The 21,092-nt window shown below is 45.3% G+C and overlaps 2 protein-coding genes across 10 annotated transcripts in view; one reads left to right on the forward strand and one right to left on the reverse strand.

Moving 5' to 3' along the window:
- TADA3 (transcriptional adaptor 3) overlaps positions 1-21,092 on the forward strand; it is a 701,258-nt gene that overhangs the window by 231,791 nt on the left and 448,375 nt on the right. The window lies entirely within an intron of this gene.
- MTMR14 (myotubularin related protein 14) overlaps positions 1-21,092 on the reverse strand; it is a 102,008-nt gene that overhangs the window by 28,348 nt on the left and 52,568 nt on the right. For 4 of the 9 annotated variants that reach the window (XR_014025438.1, XM_081320097.1, XM_081320096.1 and 1 more), the window contains exon 17: positions 20,771-20,947. Coding sequence is in view for 7 of the 9 variants with exons in the window: in XM_081320097.1 (XP_081176223.1) it covers positions 20,771-20,947 (177 nt within the window). In the remaining 2 variants the exon portion in view is untranslated. The other 5 variants (XR_014025439.1, XM_081320099.1, XM_081320100.1 and 2 more) reach the window with 5 other exon arrangements.

Raw genomic sequence — 21,092 nt, forward strand, 5'->3', positions numbered from 1 at the left:
GTTACCAAAGTTGTGAAAGACTGACCTAGACCAGGGGTAGGCAACCTTGGCTCTTTTATGACTCATGGACTTCAACTCCCAGAATTCCTGAGCCAGCATGGCTGGTTCAGGAATTCTGGATATTGAAGTCCAATGGACACCATGAACTTTATAAGCCTCTGATTTTTTAAATCTTCAACATGTGATGCATAAATATTTGAGAATTTTTAATTTTAATTTTAACTGGGGTTTTTATTTTCTCTCAGGGTTTCATTTAATCTTTTTTAATTGTTTTAACTTTTGTATTGATTTTCTTTTAAATATCCTGTAAACCGCCCTGAGTCCTTCGGGAAAGGGCGGTATATAAATCTAAAATAATAAATAATAATAAGGGGTTGCTGGTCTTTGCAGTGTCTTTTGTCCCCATGTGGATTAAGGAGAAGGGTATATGGTCAGAGAATTTATCAGTCTTGGAACCTGTTTTGGAACAACGCTGGGCCTTGCTCTGTGTTTTCCATATCTCCTGAAGTTCACCCATTAAAGTTAATTACAGAGCTGTAAATGCCTTTCAGTCCTACGGTAAAGGCAGCAGCCAGAGACAGGAAACAATCCAGATTGTGTTAAGGCACCTTAGGCAATCATATTCCAATATCTCAGGGGCTGCCACAAAGAAGAGGGAGTCAAGCTATTCTCCAAAGCGCCCGAAGGCAGGACAAGAAGCAATGGATGGAAACTAGTCAAGGAGAGAAGCAACCTAGAACTAAGGAGAAACTTCCTGACAGTTAGAACAATTAACCAGTGGAACAACCTGCCTCCAGAAGCTGTGAATTCTCCAACACTGGAAGTTTTTAAGAAGAGACTGGACAGCCATTTGTCCGAAATGGTATAGGGCCGTGGTGGCAAACCTATGGCATGGGTGCCACAGATGGCACAGAGAGCCCTCTCTGTGGGCACGCGCGTTGTCACCCCAGTCAAGGCCTTCAGCTGGGTTTTATAAAATCTTTTCGCTTTAGGCCTCTGCCGCCGTGTACAAAAAAAAAAAAGGTTCGATCCATCAATTTCAACTTCTCGCGGGGGAAAAAAAAGTTCTCGCAAAGTTGGAATTGATTGATTGAACTTTTTAGTCCCACTGCAGCCGCGCCCACCCAAAGGGCCACACCCACCGAACACCCGATGATACATAAGTGGGTTTTGGGTTGCAGTTTGGGCACTCGGTCTCTAAAAGGTTTGCCATCACTGGTACAGGGTTTCCTGCCTGAGCAGGGGGTTGGACTAGATGACCTCCAAGGTCCCTTCCAACATCATCGTTGTTGTTGTTGTTGATTTATGGTTCTCTGAGGCAGCCTGGCAGTTTTGGACCGTGCAGTTAGATGGATAGTTTGATTTTCAGATCAGAGTCGGAGTTACTAGACCTGACCGAAGAATCTCAAGTCTCTAGCCCAGGGGTAGGCAACCTCGGCTTTTATGACTCATGGACTTCAACTCCCAGAATTCCTGAGTCAGCTATGCTGACTCAGGAATTCTGGGAGTTGAAGTCCATGAGTCATAAAAGAGCTGAGGTTGTCTACCCCTGCTCTAGCCAGACAAGATTTGTTTCCCTGATATCAGGGTTGCTGCAGCTTAGGACTTTGAGGAAGCTGGTCTCTTGCTCATCGGGAAGACATATCTGACCATCTATCTATGGCACAGGCAGACCTCCCATTTCATGTTCTGATGGACCTAATCAGCTATATTTCAATCCCTTACAGCAGTGAGTCACTGCTGCATTTTTTTTTCATCACTGCATTTTTCCCCCCAAAGCAAATCCACTTCTTTTCTTGAGGGGGGGAGGAGGAGGGGAGGGTAAAGTTTCCAAAATTAACTCTGCCAGCAAAGCTACATTACCCTACGTTCAATATTCTTCGCACCAAAATGCCTTGGGAGTGTGAACCTTTCCTTCAGACGGGAGAAGAAACAGACTATGATTTGTGTTAAGGATCCTCGAGACAATGAAAGTCAAGCACAAAACAAGCAGATAAAACATGTTAACAGCCAGCATCTCAGAAAAGATATTCACACATTCCTTTCATACTTTTTCTTTTTACTGAACTCACATGACCAATCTCCCTACAGATGTTTAAAACAGATATCCGGCTCGGATGAAAGGGAATTTCAGAACGAGCAATAGGTAAGATTCTGCTGCAGTGATTTGCCAAACAGTTCAGTGAGCATCAAAAAAAAAAAAGCCTCTACTTTCAGATGAAAAATTAAACAGCTTGGCTCCGTGCTACATTTCTACTGATGGTAAAACTAGCTGCACATATTGCTGGTCCTGTATTTCAAAACAGAGAGCTGTGAAAAAAATTAATGGTATTTGTACCAATATTGTACGAAAAAAGCGACTAAATTAGTGCATCGGGGAAATGCGGTGGACGTAGTATATTTGGACTTCAGCAAGGCATATGACCAAGTAGACCACACCCTGCTTCTTGATAAGATAGAACAATGTGGGATAGACAGTACTACCGCCAGATGGATTCGCAGTTGGCTGACCAATCGCACTCAATGTGTAGTCCCCAGTGGAACTCTATCTACATGGAGCGAAGCAAGCAGTGGGGTACTCCAAGGTTCTTCAAGATTTTTTTTTTAAAATTTTTTTAATTCCATTTATATCCCGCCCTTCTCCGAAGACTCAGGGCGGCTTACAAGCTTAGCAGTAGCCTTCATTCTATGTATATGCCTGCTTATTAGGGCTTTTGCCCCCCCCAAGCGGCATTATTACAAAGTCAGCTTATTGCCCCCAACAATCTGGGTCCTCATTTTACCTACCTCGGAAGGATGGAAGGCTGAGTCAACCTTGAGCCTGGTGGGACTCAAACCTGCACTAATTGCAGGCAGCTGGTGTTACTTAAGGAGGCATTAGCCCACTGCTCCACCAAGGCTCTAGATGATCTGGATCAGGGGTCCTCAAACTTGGCCCTTTTATGACTTGTGGATTTCAACGCTCAGAATTCCTCAGCCAGCGTGCCTGGCTGAGGAATTCTGGGAGTTGAAGTCCACAAGTCATAAAAGGGCTAAGTTTGAAGACCCCTGATCGAGAAAAGAGGAGCTCCTGAAACTTGTAGATGACAACAAGCTGGGAGGAATTGCTAAATTCCTAAATTGCTAAATTCCTGGGAGGAATTGCTAAAAGAGCCTTGGTGGAGCAGTGGGCTAATGCCTCCTTAAGTAACACCAGCTGCCTGCAATTAGTGCAGGTTCGCATCCCACCAGGCTCAAGGTTGACTCAGCCTTCCATCCTTCCGAGGTAGGTAAAATGAGGACCCAGATTGTTGGGGGCAATAAGCTGACTTTGTAATAATGCCGCTTGGGGTGTGTGTGAAAGCCCTAATAAGCAGGCATATACATAGAATGAAGGCTACTGCTAAGCTTGTAAGCCGCCGTGAGTCTTCGGAGAAGGGCGGGATATAAATGGAATTAAAATAAAAAATAAAATAAAATAAATAAATGCTTTAGAAGATAAGGCTCAAGATTCAGAAGGATCTTGAAAAATGTGAGCACTGGACACTGCTTTATAATGCACTAGTTGAGGCCACACTTGGAATATTGAGTCCAGTTCTGGTCACCAAGATGCTGAGCCCTACAAGTGGTGCAAAGAAGAGCAACAAAGATGATAAACATCCAGGGGAACTAGGTATGTCTAGCCTAACGAAGAGAAGGATCAGGGGTAACATGATAGCTGTGTTCTGGAACTTGAGGGGCTCTCACAAAAAAAGAGAGGGGTGACTTATTCCCCAAAGCACCTGAGGATAGGAGAAGAAGCAGTGGGTGGAAGCTCATCAAAGAGAGTTCCAATCTGGAAGTAAGGAGAAATTTCCTGACAGAACAATCAATGGAACATCTTGCTTCGCAGAGGTGCTGGTGCTCCATCACTGCACGTTTTCAAGAAAAGATTGGACAACAACCTCTCTGGGATGGTATAAGGCCTCTGGCCATGGGTAGGAAGTTGGACTACAAGGCCTCCAAGGTTGATTCTATTCTATCGACAATAGGAAAGAGGACAGTGTTTCATTAGTGTTTTTAAACTGTTAATCTTCCTTTGTTCTGTTACAGTTCACTTTTTGTATAACTCTATGTGATCTAAATATGCATCTTTATGATATATAAGCGAATAACTTTTAGAAGTCAAACAGTGAAAATGTCAAATCCATTAAGAATACAATAAGTAACGCTTGTTTATTCTTACATGGCTAAAAACTGTAGCGGTTTAAGCAAAACACATTAGCAGTCTTACCATCCATACATTACTAAGATTCTCATTGTGCTTATCTGTTTGTACCCTCGGGTTAGCCCAAACAGTGCAATATCCTGCAATAAAAACAAGGTACTGAAATTTGCTAACTTGAATGGTCAAAATTGATCTCGATCATTAACACACTATGCAGCTTATACCATGGGCACTTATTTAGAGTTGCTGCTAATAATCATCAGCGATAGGTTGCTGTAGGAGAAAAGGACTGTTTATACAATTTGCCACTAATGAAAAGACAAGACTTTAGATTTCCCACATAAGTGTGCTGTCAGGTCCCTGTCCATCTCCTGTGATTTGATCTAATTATTCTAGTCTTCTTTGTACCAAAGAGAATAGAATCATAGACTAGGAAGGGGCCAGTAACTTATTAACATTATTTGGGATTTCATTCTTGTCTTCTAAGATCTTAGTTTCCCCCCCCCCCAAAAAAAAACCCCATCCAATTTGGTGTCATCTGCAAATCTGATTAAATATTTCTTCCATCTCTAATATTCTCTTGAATTGCATGGGGAAAAGAAATTGACAACTGGATAACATGAACAGATTCTTTGTGCACTTACCATAGCTAAAATACAGGTAGACCTTGACTTACAGCATTTCGTTTAGTGACCGATCAGTTACAATGGCACTGAAAAAAGTGTCTTATGACCATTTTTCACACTTAAAGACTGTTGCAGTAACCCCATAGTTGTGTGATTTTTATTTGGATACTTGGCAAGTGGTTCATATTCATGACGGTTGCAGTGTGTCCCGGGGTCACATGATCACCTTTTGCCACCTTCTGACATGCAAAGTCAATGGGGGAAGCCAGATTCACTTAACAACTGTGTTACTAATTTAAGAACTGCAGTGATTCACTTAACAAACGAGGCAAGAAAAGTCATAAAACGGGGCAAAACTCACTGAACAAATTTTTCACTTAACATCAGTTTTGGGCTCAACCAGGTCCGCGGGCACTAGCGCGAGTGGGGGTGAGTGCGCGTACGTGTGTGCACACACTGGCCAGCTTGTCCTGCAGCTCAGTGGCCAGTAGATTGGGGATCCCTGGATTAAACATATAGATTTTGAATGGATAAATATAAGGAAATATGGAACTTATTTATACAAAGTGTAGTTTTTAAAAAGCCGGGTAATCACATAAGTGTACTGGAAATAAATAAATTTGAATAATGTTTGTATTAGATAAGTAGATATAGCAGTGATGGCGAACCTTTTAGAGACTGAGTGCCCAAACTGCAACCCAAAACCCACTTATGTATCGTCGGGTGCTGGGTGGGCGTGGCCCATTGGGTGGTTGTGGCCGCGGTGGTAACGGCAGACTAGGTGGGACTAAAAAGTTCAATCAATCAATTCCAACTTTGCAAGATCTTTTTTTTTCCCGTGAGAAGTTGAAATTGATCAATTGATTGAACCTTTTTTTTCCACACAGCGGTGGAGGTCTAAAGCAAAAAGGTTTTATAAAAGCCAGCTGAAGGCCTAGGACTGGGTGACGGCGTGCGTGCCCACAGAGAGGGCTCTGCGTGCCACCAGTGCCACCTGTGCACTTGTGCCACAGGTTCGCCACCACGAATATATAGCATTATAAGTACTGTTTTAACAAAATATACTTTGTACCTTATTTTTCACTTATTTAAGCACTTGTATTTTTGGTAACGTATATATTTTTGTCTTCTTTTTTCCTTTTTCCATACCTTTTTCTGTTGCTATTTTAAAAGCAATACAATTTATTTAAAAAACGCATTCCTTCCACCTCTTCACGCAAATCATTAACAAAACTATCAAAAGGGGGAAGGATCCCACCCTGATCCTTGCGGCATCCTACTTGACAAGTCTCTCCAATTTGATGAGGAACCATTAATTAGCACTTCTTGAGCATAATTTTTGAGCCAGCTATATTTCTATTTAATTGTTGTGCCATTTAGCCCACACTTAGCTAACTTGCTAATCTGCATGAAAGGGGGGGGGCACTTAATTAAATGTTTTGGAAAAGTTAAGAGCTATTGCGGTACTCCCACCTCCTCTTAAGGAAGCTACTTGATCCAAAATGAAATATGATACATCTGATTTGCTCTTGACAAATCCAGGCTGACTTCTGATAAGCACCGACTACTTTTCAAGATGTTTACTGATCTCTTTACGATCTTTAGAATCTTCCTAGCTGTTGACGTCAAACAGACAGATCTCTAATTTGTTGGATCTTCGTTTCTCCCCTTTTTGAAAGCAGAGTCGATGCTTACTGTCTTCCAGTCACCTGGCGTTTCGCCACTTCTCTAGGATTTCTCAAAAGTAATAAATAAGGTTTGGCCAGATTATCAGATAGTTCCTTCTGTAACTAGGATCCAATTAATCTAGTCGTGCAGATTTAAAGTCAAGAGGTATTCTCTGACATGTTTCTTTTCATTTCAAGCTTCAGTCGTGTTCCTTAATCTTGTTCTTCACAACTGCCTGGTGGGAAAAAATTATTTTCTCTTAGAGAAGACTAAATCTATCAGTGATAACTCGGCTTTCCTGTTTGTTAGTATTTTGCCTTTTGTCAATGAGCAGAAGATATACCAATTCTTTATATTTAGCCTCCTGCACTCAACTCCTCCTGAGGTTTCATTTTTCTGACCCCAAATCTAAAGTTATAGGTTACTTGTGTGTACTCTGACCTGGCCCTTTTCTTATTCTCTCTCGTGTCCTTTTCGCTACTGTCTCCCCTTAGTGAAATTGTTTGCCATTCTATTTTTAATAATTTGCTCTTTAGGAATTCTCATCCAGCTTGAGCCAACTTGTCTCATTAGCTGCTTCTGTCTTGGTATCCTATTTAGAACTGTCCCAAGTTAATTAAATGTTGCCTTCTTTAAATCTAATATACATGGTCACAGTCAAGTTTTAATTTTCTTTCATATCAAGACCTCCAGCATTACACGTTCACATTCCCTGAGGACCCCGCTATGTCCGCTTCTACAACTAAGTCTCCCATGTCGATTCGCATCAAGCCCAAGACAGTCGATCCTCCTTTTTCAACCCTCTGAAGAAGAGATGAATTTCGTGGAGGAGTCATGCTCTGCAGAGTTTGTTTCCAACAAAGCTTTGGGCACTCCCTTTTCTCCTTTCAACTACAGATGCAATAAGAGAAAGAATTGCAGCTTCGCGTTTGCTTTTAGTGATTTTATTTATTTATTTTTATTACATTTATATCCCGCCCTTCTCCGAAGACTCAGGGCGGCTTACAAGCTTAGCAGTAGCCTTCATTCTATGTATATGCCTGCTTATTAGGGCTTTCGCCCCCCCCCCAAGCGGCATTATTACAAAGTCAGCTTAATTGCCCCCAACAATCTGGGTCCTCATTTTACCTACCTCGGAAGGATGGAAGGCTGAGTCAACCTTGAGCCTGGTGGGATGCGAACCTGCACTAATTGCAGGCAGCTGGTGTTACTTAAGGAGGCATCAGCCCACTGCTCCACCAAGGCTCTTAATGATGTGCCTACTTAACCCACACACTAGCTTCTTAAGAGTGCTAATTCTCCACCCAGATATAAGAACATAAGGTACAGCCCACTGGATCGGGCCAAGCCCCATCGCAATCTTTTTCTTACTCTGGGTAACCTTTTTCCTGGGGTGCTCACAAGTGGAATACAGAAACATACTGTTGTGATTCAGGGTCAGCCTGTGGGTTCGGCAGTTGGGTCGGACGACTCAGAGGAGGAGGAGGGGGGTGTTGAAGACCTTGCTGAGGGGGTTGAAGATCTTGCTGATGAGAGCCCTCAGCCAGGCCCCTCCCACTTGGTCACCACGGAGACCCAGCTGTGTGAGCCTGACAGCGTGGATGAAGATGACCCACAGCTGGCCCTGTTCAAGGACGCCCGACGCAGGAGGCAGTCAATTAGGAGTAAACAGAGGAAGGCAATGGGGCTTCTCGGAAGGAGGCAGAGAGAAGCCACGCCCTGAACTCTATATAAGGGGAATGTGTGGGGAGGGCTGGTTTGCTGAAGGCAACCGCTTGGATAGTTCATGTTTCTTAAAGCTCCTGTTTCTTGGTTTGTCTTGTTCCGTTTGTTTTTGTGGTAATAAATTTGGCAGGCGTAATTCCAGCCTCTTGCCTTCTTGTAAAAGGGGTTGTCCCTGCCTTTTCTGCAGGGCCGGTAGCAGGCTGGTACAGAACACATACATCTCTCTTGCTACTCTTGGCCTGCAGCTCATGTTTGGAGTGATGTTGTATGTTGGCTTAAGATTCATGGAAGCTGACTGGTCCATCCAACCCTCTAATTCTTAAAAAGAAAAAAAAGCCATTAAAAGTTAAACTCATCCTTATGCAGCAATGTATATTCCCTCTTTGAAGAAGGACTTTCTTTGGTCTTGTTTTTAAGCCTTCTTCCAATCAGCACTGTTGAATCCCTTATGTCACAGGGGTGTCAAACTCAATTTCATTGAGGGCCGCATCAGCATTGCGGTTGGGTGTAGCCAGGGTGGGCGTGGCCTACTGGGTGGGCGTAGCTAGAGTGCATATGGCCTACTGGGTGGGCGTGGCCAGCTCTATATCGTTCGCATCAAGGGTGCCTATGGGGGCCCGGGCAGGAGTGGGACAGATCTGAGGGTCTCTGGCAGAAGGAGGGTCTCTGGGCCAGGGCCAAGGCAGTGTGGGCCGTTCCCTCACTGTTTCCAGGATGGCTTCGTGGGCCGCATGAAACCACTTCGCGGGCCGGATCCGGCCCCTGGGCCTTGTGTTTGACATGTCTTCCTTATGATCAGTGTTTTGAGAAAGGAAGAAAAACAATTCTCTTTCCACTTGCTTCACACTAGGTATCTTTTGTGCGTCTAAGTCACTTATCTTTTTCTAATCTAAACTTTACGAATCCCAAACATTCTAGCCATTTATCATTAACAAAATCATTTCAACTCCCTGAGAGCCTCGGTGGAGCAGTGGGCTAATGCCTCCTTAAGTAACACCAGCTGCCTGCAATTAGTGCAGGTTCGAGTCCCACCAGGCTCAAGGTTGACTCAGCCTTCCATCCTTCCGAGGTAGGTAAAATGAGGACCCAGATTGTTGGGGGCAATTAAGCTGACTTTGTAATAATGCCGCTTAGGGGTGTGTGTGTGAAAGCCCTAACAAGCAGGCATATACATAGAATGAAGGCTACTGCTAAGCTTGTAAGCCACCCTGAGTCTTCGGAGAAGGGCGGGATATTTATTTATTTTATTTATTTATTTTTATTACATTTATATCCCACCCTTCTCCGAAGACTCAGGGCGGCTTACAAGCTTAGCAGATATAAATGGAATTAAAATAAAATAAATAAATAAATAAATAATTTTGGGTTGCCTGCTGCTATGCAATCCTAGGCTGCATAGACAGAGGGATAGCATCGAGATCACACACAAAAGAAAAAAAAGGGAAAAAAAGGATAAGGCCGCTTTCTACTGCACTAGTGAGGCCACATTTGGAACACTGCTTCCAGTTCTGGCCACATAAGATACAAAAAAAGGGTGCTGAGACCCTAGAAAGAGTGCAGAGAAGAACAACGAAGATGATAAGGGGTCGGGAGGCTAAACCATACAGTGAACGGTTGAGGGAGCTAGGTATGTCTAGCCTTGTCGAAGAGAACGATTGGGATAATTTGATAACTGAGGGGCTCATACAGAGAAGAGGGGATCAACTTATTCTCGAAAGCACCAGAGGGCAGGACAGGGAATGGGTGGAAGCTTGTCGAAGAGAGATGCAGCTTAAAACCAAGGAGAAAATTCCCGACAGTGAGAACAACTAATCAGCAGAATAGCTGGATGGTAAATCTAGCTCCTGAGGTTGTGGGTGCTTTACTGCTGGAGGTTTTCAAGGTTTTCATACTGGACAAGTGGTTGACTGGGATAGTGTAAGATCTCCTGCCTTGAGCTGGGGGTTGAACTAGAAGACCTCCAGGATCCCTTCCAGCCTTATGAGAACATAGAAATGTGTTTGCAATAGTGGCAAATATCTGTAGCTCGGGTGTAGGATGGAGGTGAACATTCATTCTCTGAGCTTGTGGGTTTGTTTCCAGACATTTCGTTACCAACCGAGTTTAGGGGATCCCTCTTTCCCTCACAGAAGTGTGTTCGATGCGCTACATATTTTTAACTCTCATTATATCCTTTTTTTTTCAAACAAGACCAGAACTATATAAAAGATTCCGGATATGGGCATGCTACGGATTTGCATACCCATCATTACAATCTTAGCAGCTTGATTTTCCAATCCTTTTCCTAATTATTCCTGGCACAGAACTTGCCTCTTTTTTTTAACCAGATGCTATTTTCATTGATAATTGTGACTCTGTTTATTTACAGACAGCTGTCTCAGATCCTGATCTATTCAATTACAATGAACCTCAATTTAACAGGCCCTTGTTCAGTGGGCTTCGGAAACAGCCGACGCTTTCCCAGATATCCAGCCAGATAGTGGAACCTGTCCCTTTTGCCCAAAATAACTTTTTTTTTAAAAAAAAATAAAGACCACATTCAATTGACATTATTTGCAGCATTAAAATCTTTTACGTAATGGCATTACTACGCTGGGGAAGAACAACTACCTCTTCTCCCACCACCCAAGGATCCATCCGACAGTCTTTTCACTGTCGCGATCTCCACTTGGCCCATCTTCACCCAGATTAGAGAGTCCTTTCCAAAGTTCTCCACAACCATTTTCTCTATTCAGCAGTCTTATTCACAAATCTGGCCAGGTCACAGCTTTCCAATCAGTCAAGATAATTTGTGAACGCTGGTCTCAACCCAGAATCCCGGGGGGACGTTTCTTATTTCCTCCCACTGAGAAAATGTATCATTTATTCTCTGCTTCCTGCTTCTGAACCAGCTAGCAGTTCATGACAGGACAGCTTTCTCCTGTGATCATTAAGCTTACTCAAAAGGAAGGGAAAGCAGAAACTCTGCACATCGCACAGCGAAGTCAGCCAGCCCGCCCCTCTCTCTGAAAGGAAAGCCGGCTAATGAGGGCACAAGACAGGCTGTGTGATAGGGCTGCCCTTCTCTCTAGCAAGTAAACCATTACGGTCCTCTGGGTTTTTCAAGCGGATCAGGTTTAAGCTGTCGTCCTGGAGAAAAAGGCCTTCATTTAATTAGGTCGTATCTTTCCATTGCACCAACTTTCTCTGCCAAGGAGAAATACTCGGATGTTCTGAGAATTGCTTATCGTTCCTCCCACAGCCTGATTAGACAAGCCAAGTTAGCTAGCAAGGAAAAGAGAAACTTGAACAAATGCTAAACTTGGGAGAGGAGTCGGAAGGGGAGTTCAAGACTTGGGCAAGGATGTAGGCTGGATGGGAGGTTCAGCATCGGGAGCAATCTCTGCGGGTAAAGACATACAACTGTTGGTATCTCAGGGCTGGACTGTGGGATCCTTGGTGTTGAGCTTGGTTGTTTCCCCGCAGACGTTTCGCTACCCAACTAGGTCATATCATCAGCGCTAGGAGGGAGAGAGCAGCCTGATTTTACTGCAAACTAGGAGAGGCTCCTTCGCAGTAAAATCCAGGTCCCAGGGGAAATCTTTTCTATCACTCATTTGATCGGCTCCTTCCAGCTCCAGAGGCTGGGTTTGAATTGTAGTCTTCTGCATGCGATTTTTCTAAAACGCCTATTGGCAAAGGCTTTAGTTACGCAAAGGGCATCAAACTGGGGGTTTCTTAAAGAGGACACAAGTAGTGCAAAATTAGATGATGTGGAGAGAAATGGCCCACAGAATCGCCAAGAGTCGGACACGACTGGTGATGAATGGATAACGTCATCAGGAGAAAAAGACACAGAGACTTAGTTCTATTGCAGGCTCCTTTCATTTCATATCCCATTTCAGATATTAAATCTTAAAACCAAAGATTTTAGAAGTATCAGAGACCGTGGCAGTTGTGGAGGAGGTCAGACAAATCCTTCCTTCTTCACACACACACACACACACACACACACACACACACACACACACACGATCATGTAGTCCTTGGTGCTGTCTGAGCTTGGTTGTTTACTACATGATTTTCGAACGGGTGTCAGGGCACAACATAATAAGAGGAAGGAATCATGGCTGCACTGAGTTCCTTGAAAATAAAAGTTGGACATTGATACAATGCGGCAGACTACAGCCACCTTAGGAAGTCCAATTTTGAAATATAAATGCAGAAAAAAATATAGTACCGTACGTACACAGGCGCCTCAAGGCAAGATGGGAGGCAAATAAATCTAAACAAGCAAACAAACAGAAATACAGCACATGTCCCCAAACAAAACTAAATGCAGCCTTAGATCATGAGACCCCCCCCAAAGCGCTTGGTTGTTTTTTATGCAGACGTTTCATTACTCAAACTAGGTAACATCATCAGTGCAGGAAGGAGTGGAGTTTGCTGTCAGTTTATATTTGTTCTGTTCCAGCCTACGACCGGCCCTGTTTGTGTGTCAGGGACAACCCCTTTTAACTTTTTACAGTCAATAGGCTGGAAAAACCCAACCCAAATTTATTTACAGTTCAAACAAAAAAGCAACAGAATAATTCCTTCAATAAATGAATCAAAATATCAAACAAGAGTCAACAAACAACGAGTTAAACAGTAGTAGCAAGAACAGACCGGGATTCCCTTAGAACACGGGTCGGCAACCCGCGGCTCCGGAGCCGCATGCGGCTCTTTGAGCCGTCTTCTGCGGCTCCCAGCCGCCCGGTGCGCGCGCACCTCTCCAAATGGAGAGTGGCACCGCCCGTTTGGAGAGGTGCGCGCGCACCTCCCCGAATGGGCGGAGCTGCGCGCGCACCTCCCCAAACCTTTGGAGAGGTGCGCGCGTACCTCCGCGCGAACGGGCCGCGGCGTCGCTCTTTGAGGAAGCTGCCGCGGCCCGTCTGCAAAGCTGCCGAAAGCGGCAGCTTTGCAGATGGGCCACGGCAGCTCCCTCAAAGAGCGACGCCGCGGCCCGTTCCGAGAGGTGCGCGCGCACCTCCCCGAATGGGCGGAGCTGCGCGCGCACCTCCCCAAACCTTTGGAGAGGTGCGCGCGTACCTCCGCGCGAACGGGCCGCGGCGTCGCTCTTTGAGGAAGCTGCCGCGGCCCGTCTGCAAAGCTGCCGAAAGCGGCAGCTTTGCAGATGGGCCACGGCAGCTTCCTCAAAGAGCGATGCCGCGGCCCGTTCCGAGAGGTGCGCGCGCACCTCCCCGAATGGGCGGAGCTGCGCGCGCACCTCCCTGAATGGGCGGAGCTGCGCGCGCACCTCCCCAAACCTTTGGAGAGGTGCGTGCGTACCTCCGCGCGAATGGGCCGCGGTGTCGCTCTTTGAGGAAGCTGCCGCGGCCCGTCTGCAAAGCTGCCGAAAGCGGCAGCTTTGCAGATGGGCCACGGCAGCTTCCTCAAAGAGCGACGCCGCGGCCCGTTCCGAGAGGTGCGCGCGCACCTCTCCGAACGACCGGAGGTGCGCGCGCACCTCCCCAAACCTTTGGAGAGGTGCGCGCGTACCTCCGGGCGAACGGGCAGCGGTGCCGCTCTTTGAGGAAGCTGCCGCGGCCCGTCTGCAAAGCTGCCAAAAGCGGCAGCTTTGCAGACGGGCCGTCGCCGTCGGGCAACCGGGAACCGGTTCCATCTCACTTTTTTAAAAAATGGCAACCGCGTGCGTCCGCGCATGCGCAAAACGTTTTTTGCGCATGCGCGTGCATGGACACACGCACGCGGCTCCCAGTTTTTTTAATTTGTGATGGAACCGGTTCCCGGTGGCTCTTTTCCTTTTTTAGGTTGCCGACCCCTGCCTTAGAATGTCTCCAAATGGTTGCCTTCAGCAACCAGCCCTGCCCACACCTTCCCCTTTTATTATCAGTCCCAAGGTGTGGCTTCTCACTGCCTTCTCCTCCTCTCACTGAGTTGCCTCATTGATTTTCTCTGCTCTGCTCTGCTGGATTGCCTACTGCTTCTAGCATCTCTGAACAGATTCAGCTGTGAATCCTCAGAGTCCGACACCTCGTACTCACACAGCTGAGCCTCATGAGGAACATGACTGGTGGGGCCAGGCTGAGAGTCCTGCAGTGCATCAGAGCCTCCCTCTGACACCAAAGGCTCTCCAAACCCCCCCCTCCTCCTCCTCAGATTCATCGGACTCAGCTGCTGGGAGCACAGGCTGACACTGAATCACAACAATATTCTAGTGTCTTGCCCTGTCAGTCAAGGCAAGGCACGACTAGAATATAAATCAAGGGCAAACCCCACTCCTTACTAGCATTGATGAGGTTATCTAGTTTGAGTAATGAAATGTCTGCATAAAAACAACCAAGCTCAGGGAGCACCAAGGGCCACTCATTTCAATGCTGAGATATAAATACTCTCCTTTATTGGTAGCCTGAGATGATATTAATGGAACTGCAGTTTCCAATCTATGAGAAGATATCATTATACCTTGTTCTGCATTCATTAGCTCAAACCTCAGAAACTGAGTCTAGGCAGCCCCGTTTATGAAAAATTCAGAGAAACGAATATAATTTGAAAGAAGGGCAGTGGTTATGATTAAAGAGCTAAAAATGTAAGATCTGGGGGGGAAAATTAAGATAAGGAAAGGCAAATTCCAAACGAATGTCAGAAATACCATCCTAACATTAAAAGTGGTTCAACAACTGAACTAATTAGTCAGAGAAATGACAGAATTCTCTTCTCTGAACATGCTCAAGTGCTAGAGTCTGATGACTCTAGCTAGATGACTATTTCAGTTTGGATTCCTGAAACAAGTAGGAAGTTAGACTCGCATGGCCCAAATCAGTGTTTTTCAAATGTTGGCAACCTTAAGATGTACAGACTTCAACTCCCAGAATTCCCTAGCCAGCCAATATATCCAACAGTCTCATTTTGGGGGCCCATATTAAGTATACTGAGCATCTGCCCAAATGGGGAAAAGTGCACTTTGGGAACAAAAATATAATTTCCCAGGACGCTCAGCCTTCCAGGAAAAAAAAAAGTTTATATCCTACAGATCTACACAAGCGACTCCTCAATACATTTCTGACACTATGGAGAAAAATAAACCCAGAATTTCAGTATTTGTATCACGGGTGGTGCTAGCTTATCTATCAGACCAGAAAAGCTGAAATAAACTGTATGAACTTATTTGAAAAAGAAATTTTCCTTTCCCCCCCCCACCCCCCGCTCTGTGCCTTTGTTCATCTCCCTGCAGTAAGATTCAGCTTGTCTTGGGAGCTTTGACTGCCTGTCACAATTTGGTTTTTAGTTTATTATTAATTATCAAATTCTGCATCAGTGCCTGGTGCCTAACACTGACAGTTGTCCACATCTGCCTGATGTAAGCAGCAATATGGTAATCCAGAGACGTGCTAAGAGCTCCCTATGTGCAAATATTTAACTAGAAACAGCAGAGACCTAATAATTACTCGATCAGCAGTGACCGAATGGCAGACAGATCTTTGTACAGACCCTAAAAATACAACCTGCAATCAAACACCACTTGGGGCAGTCAGTAGAAAATTTCAAGCAAATTGCTTTGCTGACATGTTAAAAGCATGTATTACCTGGCTCAGGGCATAATTGCAAGCTCACAATAGCTCAGATGCAAGAGTCTTGCAGCCCAAACCATGCGCAAGAAGGTGCTTTGTCTCATCTACAGCAATAGCCATTAGCTTATCTCAGAGATCTATTAGATTTCCCAAGGTGATGGCAATACTCAAATACTCTAAACCAGACATGTCAAACACAAGGCTTGGGGGCCGGATGCGGCCCGCGAAATGGTTTCATGTGGCCCACAAAGCCATCCTGGAAACAGTGAGGGAACGGCCCCCACTGCCTTGGCCCTGGCCCAGAGACCCTCCTTCTGCCAGAGACCCTCAGATCTGTCCCACTCCTGCCCAGGCCCCCATAGGCACCCTTGATGGGAACGATGTAGAGCTGGCCATGGCCATCCAGTAGGCCATACGCACTCTAGCCACGCCCACTCAGTAGGCCATGCCCACCCTGGCCCCCTGAGGGCAACCGCAATGCTGATGCGGCCCTCAATGAAATTGAGTTTGACACTCCTGCTCTAAACTTTTAGCTAGCCTAGCGGTAGGTTGATTACGATGTTGAACTAAGTCCAGAAATACCCAGAGTCAAATGCACACTGATTTGTGGATCTTAACTGGGTGCTATAATAAGTCATTCACTCTCCCTCAGTCCAGCCTAACTCATAGGTTGAAGTTGAGATGAAAGCAGAGGAAATCCTCAAGCAAGCTATAAATGCAACATATATATAAAGATAAAGATTCCCCCGCCCATGCGTGCTAGTCGTTTCCAACTCTAGGGGCCGGTGCTCATCTCCGTTTCAAAATCAAAGAGCCAGCGCTTGTCCGAGGACGTCTCCGTGGTCATGTGGCCGGCATGACTAGATGCCAAAGGCGCACGGAACGCTGTTACCTTCCCACCGGAGTGGTCCCTATTTTTCTACTTGCATTTTTTTACGTGCTTTCGAACTGCTAGGTTGGCAGAAGCTGGGACGAGTAACAGGCGCTCACTCTGCTACGCGGCACTCGGGATTTGACCCGCCAAACTGCCGATCTTCTGATCGACAAGCTCAGCGTCCTAACCCACTGAGCCACCGCATCCCTTCTTTTAATTATATACCTCCTTAATTAAATATATATAATTGTTTTGCCACAAGCAAAGGGGCTGCATTATGTAGCCAGCAAAATCCCCTCATCTCAAGAAGTCTACCAAACCTAATAAATAGGGTGTCTTTAAAAAGGTAAAGGTAAAGGGTCCCCCGCACATGCGTGCTAGTCGTTTCCAACTCTAGGGGACAGTGCTCATCTCCGTTTCAAAGCCGAAGAGCCAGCGCTTGTCCGAGGACGTCTCGGACACCAGCACTCCATCCAACAGTCCTTTCCAAACTTCTGGAACAGTACAGATAGTCCTCGACTTACAACAGTTCATTTAGTGACTGCTCAACGTTACAACAAGGCTGAAAAAAGTGACTTAGGACCGTTTTTCACAAGTATGACTGTTGTAAAATGGAGCAAAAAGCAAAACTCACTTAACTGTCTCGTTTAGCAATAGAAATGTTGGACTCAACTGTGGTCATAAGTCAAGGACTACCTGCATTCTCGAAATTATTACAAAACTGCCTGTGCGTTTATTTTTATTTATTTATTTATGGGGGGGGGAGATGCTTCCAGATGCAGTTTGAACAATTTGCTCATCATTAATCCTGCTGAGTGCAAAGCCCGTCCTGAGCATCATCTTTGCTCTTTGAAGAATATTACTAGTATAGAATTTAAACTGGCTTTCGAGTCAAAGCGGCATGTGCAGCCTTGGGAACAACACGCAACATAAAAACAAACAAACATCCAGATTAGCCATGAGGTGCAAGATCACTTTAGATCAGGGGTGTCAAACTCAATTTCATTGAGGGCCGCGTCAGCATTGCGGTTGCCCTCAAGGGGCCGGGTGGGTAGGGCCAGGGTGGGCGTGGCCTGCTGGGTGGGTGTGGCTAGAGTGCATATGACCTACTGGGTGGGCGTGGCCAGCTCTACATTGTTCGCATCAAGGGTGCCTTTGGGGGCCTGGGCAGGAGTGGGACAGATCTGGGGGTCTCTGGCAGAAGGAGGGTCTCTGGGCCAGGGCCAAGGCAGTGGGGGCCGTTCCCTCCCTGTTTCCAGGATGGCTTCGCGGGCCACAAAAAACCACTTCGCGGGCCGGATCTGGCCCCCGGGCCTTGTGTTTGACATGTCTGCTTTAGATCTTCCTTTAAAAAAGAAAATAAAATAAATCCACAAAGTGCCTCCCGATGCGGGGAGTTAAATACCATGCACAGCGCCACAAAGCAGAAAAGTTCTTCATGCCGCTAAGACACAAATTAATTAGCCATATATTTGTGGATACATAAGCTATTACCACTTGTTTTATTTTTCTACCACGGGCCTTGTTGATTAGGTAGGGTAGCGGACAGATTGTTACAGGTAATCCTTGACTTACGAGTGGTCACTTAATGACCATTTGAGGTTATGGCATCCATCCCCTCCCCCAAAGGTACTTACGAACTGAAGTTACGACAGCCCACCCCACCCCCCAGCAATCACAGGATTGCATTTCAAATACATGGCAACCAGTCCACATTTATGGCTGCTTTGCAGGGTCCCATGGCTGTGAGTTATAATGTTTTTGCCAAAAACAGCATTTACAATGGGTTCCGCTTAACAAACGCCACCAAAAGCTTGTAAAATCGGATGGGTCGCACGAGTGACCTACTTTATGACTGTCCAAACTTACAACTGTAACCGGCAGGCTCAATTATGACGGTTAAGTTAAAGGACTGCCTGCATTTATTTATTTTAAAAAAAAACATTTCTTTCACTGCAGTTGAACAGAATACCCAAATAGGAACGACCCAGTCTTCCCAGTCCTCAAGTCCTTCCAGCCTTTGCTGCAGTTTCTGTAGGAAACCAGACAACCCCCAACAGGGCAGTACTGAGTGATGCCATTTGATTTCACTCATTCCCGGCTTCAGGGCAACCGGAGTGCAAGGATGCATATGCCTGCCAGCTTAAATAGCGATGCGTTTCTTTGGCTTCAATTAAACATCACTCCAGCCTTCAGAAACAGACAGCCATGCCTAGTCTGCCCCTTTGCCCATGTAACAGAAGAAATGGGATCAAAGCCAGCCAGGTTTTTTTTTCCTCCTTTCTCATAGCTGACTTCAATTCCCCAAATTTCCCAGCCTCCCAGAATTCTGGGAGTTGATGTCCACACATCTTCAAGTGGCCAAGGTGGAGAAATATTGATTTATACTTTACAACAGGGGTCTTCAAACCTGGCCCTTTTGTGACTGGTGGACTTCAACTCCCAGAATTCCTCACCCAGGCATGCTGGCTGAGGAATTCTGGGAGTTGAAGTCCACCAGTCAAAAAAGGGCCAAGTTTGAAGACCCCTGCTTTGCAAACATGCTTGGCTCTGAAGCAGAATTTTTCCTCCATCCTATTCAGCAGTTACTAGTGGAATACAAGCATCCATATTTAGTTCTTCCTCTTGGAAAGGAGAAGAAAGATTTTCTTTTTATAAAGGATTTGAGAGCATTCAGTGTTTATTTAAGTATTTATTACATCTAATCTGAACAGGCTTCTAGGCAACAAACAATTCAAGCTGAAATAAAAACCTGAATACCAAACTCTGCCACATAAAACGGGACACAACATTTTGAATCCAAACCAGCCAAATGCATATCTGAATTTGTGCGCAAAAAAAGAAAAAAAAAGTATAGGACACATTTCTGTAGTTCAATAGTTCCCTAAAATGGGGAGCTAGTTCCAAGAAGAAAATCCTGCTTACGATTTCCCCCAAAATCTTTCTTTTCAAATGAAAACAACCTGAGCATGTTTTCATTTTGGCTTGTCCCACTGTCATTTTTCCTATGATCTTCTAGGTCTATTACAAATACTGTGTAATTTTGGCTTCTCCCTTGACAAAACTGAACTCTGCTCCAGTGTTTTAAATACATCTCTGATAGGTTTTAAGACTCTGACCAACAAGAAATAGCAGCAGAAGACTTACCTGGCCGAAAAGACAAAATCATCATCGGATTTTGCAATTTTACCTGTATTATAGTCAAAGTAGGCTTGTGCTGCTGCACTGCATCCGCCTAAATGGGTGGGGCATTCTTTCCCTTCCCATCCGACTCTTAATTGCAGTTCTGGTGAGTAGTTTTCACTTGTATGAATCCCCTCCTAGCTATGTAAATGTGCTAAGTGCATTCTTTTTAGGGGGTCTAAGAAGGACCACACACACACACACACACACACACACACACACACACACACACGCACAAACTGCCTTTCTACAGCCTCCTTTAGATGTTTATGTTTACAAGTAATGCTCCATATACATATCTCCGTGTCCCTTGAAATCTGGATAGGGAACTCTGCATCCTAAAAGTTTCAGCACTGTTTCGATGACTACATATTTTTTTTCCAACCAGAAAGCCGTGGGCGCAAGCCTATAAATTGCAGACACGAAATCATCAGAACCAGAAAAGAACCAAGCCGAATCTTCTAGCTGTCTCAGATTCAGTACATTACAGCTCCTTGTTCCTCTGATATGGTGACAATTCTCCAAACACCCCCCCCCCACTCTAGATGCCAACCATTAAATTTAGAGCCTTATCTCCACTTTCCCTGTGTCAGCCAAGCCTCTATTTATGGCAGCAAGAACAAGCCTCTCAAGTGGCAGAAGCCAGGTGTAGCCGAAAAGCAGTAAATTGCTTCTGTAATTATACTTTTCTACTGCAGGAGGCAAAAAAGAAAAAAGCAGCTCATGGCGGTTTTTTTTTTCTAGAAAGTTACTTGAAATGCTTCCAGAAGATCCTCTGCAAACCATTTGCATGCATCGTCTGCCTGACCAGATTTCTTCCAAACACATTTTTTTTTCTTTCCAAGAGGGATTTCCTCTGTTCCCAGCAGGAGCCCTGCTCAAACCTGTGCTTCCTAGCTACTCCCAGGTCCCATCCTCCCCTTCCCAGTAACCGACAGGAATTACTGCATCTCACCTGGTCTTAGGGACTTCGAGCGGACTGCTGCCTAGTCTGGAGAAGTTCTCTGAATGATTGGAAGAAGAGGAGCTGGAGGACCTCGCGTCAAGAGTGCCCTGGATGGGCAGCCGGTCGTCAGGTTGCTGCGTCCGATTCCACAGGACAGCTTGAGGGGACGAGGCACAGTTTTTCCTCCTGCAAAGGAACAACATGGTTTATTTGATGTCTGGTCCGCTTGGAGAACTTTACTCAGATGGGTCTGACTCTGCCTTTACACCAGTGGAGTTCCTACGCATGCCTTATATGTGTTTTGGAAAAAACGTATAAAGTTAAGGTGTTA

This window comes from Vipera berus (assembly GCF_964194415.1).
Source record: "Vipera berus genome assembly, chromosome: 2".
Classification (NCBI taxonomy): Eukaryota; Metazoa; Chordata; class Lepidosauria; order Squamata; family Viperidae; genus Vipera; species Vipera berus.